A 6,033-nucleotide genomic window follows, 5' to 3' on the forward strand; every position below is an offset into this window, starting at 1 on the left:
AGAGAGAGAGAGAGAGAGAGAGAGAGAGAGAGAGAGAGAGAGAGAGAGAGAGAGAGAGAGAGAGAGAGCAGCAAACTGACTCAAAGCTGCAGCAGCTGGTTCCCTCAGAGCTCCAGACATCCTTCAGGACGATCGGTCTACAGTCAGAAACTCAACCATCATTTATCATCTTCCAGAGAAGCAAAGAATTTAAAGTTCTTCTTCAAAACAAACATTAAAGTTGCTGCCTTAGAAGACAACTGGACATCATTTGAATCTTCCCAAAATCCAGAAGACAACACGAAGAAAGACGCAGAAGTGAGTTGAGGAGAAAAACAAAAAGTCTTGATTTTCCTAAAATCCAGCAGAAAACAAGAAGGAAGAAGAAAAAGTGAACCAAGGAAAAAGGAAGTTGAACTGTAAATCCAATGAAAGAGGCTGATGTCACWAAAAGAAACAAGAACAGAAGAAAACTGACCACACTAAAGTGTTTTTTTTATTATTGTTTGTTTGAACTTTCACCTCTCTTGGATGCTGTAGAATAAAACTCCTGCTCCAAAAATCAGAGGAAACAAGTCGGGTGAGAAAGACAAAAACATCCAGCCAAGAGACAACATCCCAAAGAAACCAAAGAATAACAAACATCTGGAAAAAAGGCAAGACGAAAAATAAACCAAAAACTGTCCAGGTTTACCGTGAAAACAGACTGAAGGGGTGAGCATGCAGCTCCTGAAGCTTTTTACACCTTTTCTTTCCATCCTCTACGCCGTGCACTCTGTGGCTCCGGTGAGCAGCGAAGGGCGGCTGGAGCGCTGGGTCCATCTGGGTCTCCAGCTGGTGCAATGGAATCAGCTGCACCACTGCCTCCACACATCCTCCAGGTCTGAGGCAGACTGCAGGCGCCTGCTGCACCTGCCTCTTCCCTCTGTGGCTGTTTATGTGTCGGAGCCGCACAGCACCGCAGGTAGGACCCCCGACTGTAGACCCTGAGACACTGAAGACACCAAACRGGCTTACATCTTAATTATTTGTGTTTACAACCAACTAACCATCAGTACATATTTCAAGTAGAAAATTCAATATATCACTTTGTTCAAAGATTTTTCAGTCAGTATTATTTGGATAAATTACAAAAACTAATGCATTAATTAAAACTTTTTAAAAAAATTCTAAATGCAAGAAAAAAAATCTAAATTTCAGTATGGGTGGCATAGTGGGGCCATAGTTAGAGCTGTCACCCTACAAAAAAAAAGGTCACAGGTTTGAATCCTGCACTAAGCTTTGGTTCTTCATTTTTCTTCCACAGACCAAAAACCTGCATATTAGGTTCATTAGTAACTCTAAACTGATATCTATGTCCCTGTGATGGACCTGAGGTTATTACAGGGTGTCCCCTGCCTCTCATAAACTGACTGCTCCATGCAAGGTTAAAGCTCCATAATGTCTTATTTTGTATTAAAGTCAGAGTTGTATAACAGTGAGCGTCTGTTCTTCCATCATCATCCAGGGTTATCGGACAAAGTTCATGTAATCCTGCCGGACTCATCAAACGAGATGCTGAACTCCAAGCTGCGGGGTAGTTTCAGCATGGGGCGGATGCTGAACAGAGGCAGTGGTCCCCTCAGAGACCAGCAGCCCCTACATGGCTCCATGGCTCATGATGCTGTACTGGTGCTTGATCCCAGCCCAGGAGAGAACTTTGGACACCCTGTGTTCCTTTTTTATGTGGATTTGAATGTAACAAAAAAGAGATGCTCCCACCAGGATGGCATTTATCTGGGTGAGTATTTACTGCAAACACTGTCCATCTTACCAAGTTTTAAAATCTTATATCAGCCAAAAAGTCTTTTTGATCTTGTTTTGAGACAGATTTACTACATTGGCGGAAAATTTTGACTGAATTTGAGTCAAATTTTCAGACTAACAAGACAAATAATCTTACATATTCTGAAAACAAGATGATTATTCTTACACAATCAGTTCTTGTTTAGTAAATCAGTCTCAAAACAAGATCAAAAATACTTTTTGGCTGATATAAGATTTTAAAACTTGGTTAGGTGGACATTTTTTGCAGTGTAGTCAGTATTTTACCTGTTGCTTTGTCTTTGTTGTACTGTGTTTAACATTTACTGTATATAAACATTTCAAGACTATGAAAAATAATTTTCATGGCAAAACAAGATTGTATAACTAAATGTTAACATAAAACTGATAGTGGTGTTTATATTTCTCATCTTACAAACAGCAGTCAAATTAATTCAATAGAGCCTATATGTCACGGACATCCGGTCCAGCACTTGATGCCACTCCCAACACTTCCGGTTCACGGTCAACACAGTGTTAGCGAAAGATTTTTTCACCTGACAACGACTCTTAATGATCTCCACAGTACAGAATTAGCATATTACATGTNGTGAATTTTTCACGTAGAGCTGTGACACTTATATTGTTGGAAAGAGCAGAGTCTGGGCTTTAAATTGATGGGCTACCTTTTTGGTTTGAATCGTTTTCCCCGACATTACTGAACTGAAAACGTAATGATTATCAGGCCGAGGTTCTGCTGCTCTCGGTGCTCGGGGGGGGGGTCGTCACTCGGATTTAGTCTAAGCTGTAATACACACTCTAACAAGGTTTTACTTTTGCATAAAACTCATGACAAAGTCACATAAAAACATTTCATATAACACAAACGCGCACACACACACACCTACCTTTGCACCAGCTGCTGTGTTAGCTTCCTGCTAGCTGTCGTGTGGAGGAGGTCTTTCCTCTTATCTTGGCAGTAAAAGGGGATAAATGTACATTTCCCTTTTGTAACCTCCGTTTTCTCATTTCTGATGTTGACTCTTGAATATCCTCAGGTTAGAAATGTTGATTACAAACACAAGCGTGAGCTTTTAAAGATAAGTTTTCCCTGTAATGCTATGATCCACTGCTGTCACCTCCTCATCAAGAGGAAAATGGATAAAAACCAACAACTCGATCGTACCTGCTGGTTAGTGACACAACGACACACAACAGAACTCATGTTTTATGCCAGTAGATCACAGATGCTTTAACTTTTATGACTTTTTCACGGACTAGTACTAGTAGCTAACGCTAAAAACATWGGCAGTAAACAGGAAGTGGAAGGGAGGAACGTGGCAAGAATTTTACTGGAAATATGTCATTAATGACCGTGGCATATAAGCTATTTCAAATTTTAGAGGAGGAAAATAATTTCATGGTCTTTATCAACACTAAGACCAGTGATGGTAATACACAGATGCAGGTCTGTCAGTGCCATATTTGCCAGCTAAAGGGTAATCAGTTGGTAATCAATCTCTAATATCAGAAAGATGTTGAAGCAGCAGGAGGGATGTCTCCGTACTGCCCTTGTAGATGATCCTACAACTTTCCTTCAGAGCCAGAGCCATCACCTCCCCCACGCTTTCTTCCTCAACGGACTACTTTCCTTAAATTGTTGCTTCTAACAGTCTTTAGGAACATATAAATGCTCCACCATGTCTTGGGTCAGCAGAAATGGATTTCACACATTCTACAAATAGTGTGGGTCCATACAAATGGATGTGTACTTGCCATTTTGAATGCAACTATTTTCATAGTGAAGACCAAAGTTTTTAAGCAGATGTGCATGACATTGAAATACAAAGATAACAGTACCAGATAGTGACATGACGTGAAATGTAAAATGGCGTCAAAGTTTTTTTCTTGTCTTAACAGCAATTTTAATCACAGCTTTGCTGTGTTCACATGTAATGTTTTCCCATTCAATTATATAACATCTATAGCATTGTTCACTTGTAAATAAGATATTTATTATCTTTATTAGACCATCAGTTGTTACAGTGTGGCTCACAGAGTGCCTGTCAGTCAGTTACTTCTAAGCTGGCCTAAAGGGCTTTATAAGCCTTCCTTGTTCATCTCCTCACAGTCCCGCTTGTTTCAGGTTYGCTCTTAACTGTCCTGCTGCACTAAGGTCAAAATGACTCATGAAGTTGACTGCCACAGCCCTCACCTTGAATAAAGTTGACACCAAAAACAAGATATCTGCAAGTTTCATTAAACTCCACCCTTTGGTTCAAAACATGTCTTGCTAGTGCTTACAGACTAATCTTATTAGAACTGCATGCAGAAGATCGTGATCACTCATCTGGATGTTTAAATATCGGTTTAAAAACACACAGATAAACTTTTGAGTTTGATCCGGTGCTGTTTTTGTTTCTCAGGTGAGGAGTGTTTGACGCTGGCCTTGAAGGGTCGCTGTCAGAACCAACTGAAGCGTCACCAAACAAGCCCAGAGAGGCTTTTTAATAACAACCGGCTGACAAGTGGGATACTGCGTGGAGGCGTTGGTGGCAGCCATCTGCTAAATCAAGCCATCAGAGGCTTCTGTGAGGTCCACTTCCTGCCATTGGTGGTGTCGGATGGAGACAGCAGCCGCACACAGAGACTCAGATGTGTTGGTAGGTTAAAAAAAAGCAAAACCAAAAACATGTATTGGTTGGTCTGGTACAGGCAAGAGAAAATAGGAACTCAAACAGAGGGGTATACTGTAAAGCAGAGATTCTTAACCTATGGGCACGCCACCTTGAGGGCCTCAAAGGTACAACAGTTTTTAACTTTGGGCCGCAGAGGGCCGCGGGACTGCATTGATTTTGTAAGGTGCAATACACTTTCTCGCCACTAGTAGCGGTAGTGCGCCACTCAGATGTTTTAACAACTTTTTTAATATGTAGAAGAAAAACCTTAGAACCCTGCCGAGAATGGAAACTTATTTTAAATGAAAAGTAGAAGCAAAAATGAAGGCAACCCATCAAAAAAGGCCAAAGTTTATCACTAATATGAAGTGTAGCTTCTGGTTCTATCATGCAGTATTTTAAAAGTTCAAAACATCAAATGCAGTTGCAGATACAACTATAATTTAATTTGCACTTTATCAAATTATTTTTGTAGTTTATTTTGGAGTATTAATGTGGAGTGGAGTATTAATACCAGTATCAGTACTGGTATTTGTACTGGGTTCTCAGTATCAGGGTTTTCTGTACGCGTACGAGTACTTGTAACAATGCTGGTTTTGGGCCCGATACTGATGGTATTGGTACACCACTAGTTCTGATGTTACTTAAACTCAGACTTTCTTCATTGGTCTTTTTTAATGTTCACATGAAAATGGGCGAAAATGCCCAGAACAAACCATAAACCTAAATCTGACCTGCAGATGAGGAGCATAATACTTATGTTAATGTGAAAAACCTGCACATGCAGTCAAATCTGACTTTATGCCAGGATACTCTACTTCCATTAGCATCAACTGTGTGTTTCCTCCTCTGGCAGAGCATGCAGAGTTTGCYAGGTGTCCTCAGCTGCTGCCCATCAGCTCGCCCAGTCTGCCCATCTCCAGCTGTGAGCTGAATAAAAACACCCGACGCTGCCACCCGCAGACGGTGGCCACTCATCTTTCCTGTCGTCTCTACCAGACCTGTGACCATGCAGTTCTCATCTCAGGTTAGATTAATTTTATACAAGATATTTTCTCATTATAGTTGCTATATGTGACCCATCATATTGAAACGAGGATTAAGTCTAAAAGCTGAATGTGGAGAAACAGGCAGATACAGTGTTTTGATTAAAACGCTTGCAAAAATTACATTTTATCAAAATATAACAAAGAAATGTGTTATCAATATCTTTCGAATGAACTGCCTGAAAAACTATACTAAAAATTTTTGAAGCACTTTTTTGAGCATTAGCAAACAAAAAATCTCGATTTTGAGGAAAAACGCCTTAAAATGTTGAGATTTTCCCTGTGAGCTATCAAAGCTTTTGTTTCTTTCCTGCTGGTAAAATTCAATGTTCAAATACTATTTGAGGTTTCGTTTTTCAAATGACATAAAAAAATCCTCATTAAGTTTACATAAAACTAGAGAAATTGCATTTCCTGCGAAAATGCTAGTGTGAATGCTTCTTGCTGAAATCGAGCTGAAATTTTTTAATAGCAAAAGCGTTATTGCAAGTTCAAATTTTCATAGCTGAAAGAAGAAAAAAAAGCCT

At 39.9% G+C, this 6,033-nt stretch overlaps 1 protein-coding gene across 1 annotated transcript; it reads left to right on the forward strand.

Annotated features, from left to right (window-relative positions):
* Positions 1 to 168: 168 nt before the first annotated feature.
* On the forward strand, positions 169 to 5,503 carry LOC106534062 (uncharacterized). Its single transcript, XM_014030572.1, has 4 exons — positions 169 to 943; positions 1,487 to 1,759; positions 4,209 to 4,445; positions 5,317 to 5,503. Exons 1-4 carry the CDS (start codon positions 700 to 702, stop codon positions 5,490 to 5,492), a joined length of 930 nt encoding a protein of 309 aa, XP_013886026.1. The 5' UTR covers positions 169 to 699; the 3' UTR covers positions 5,493 to 5,503.
* The last annotated feature ends 530 nt before the right edge of the window (positions 5,504 to 6,033 follow it).

This window comes from Austrofundulus limnaeus, unplaced genomic scaffold (assembly GCF_001266775.1).
Source record: "Austrofundulus limnaeus strain Quisiro unplaced genomic scaffold, Austrofundulus_limnaeus-1.0 Scaffold1082, whole genome shotgun sequence".
In the NCBI taxonomy this organism is placed as follows: Eukaryota; Metazoa; Chordata; class Actinopteri; order Cyprinodontiformes; family Rivulidae; genus Austrofundulus; species Austrofundulus limnaeus.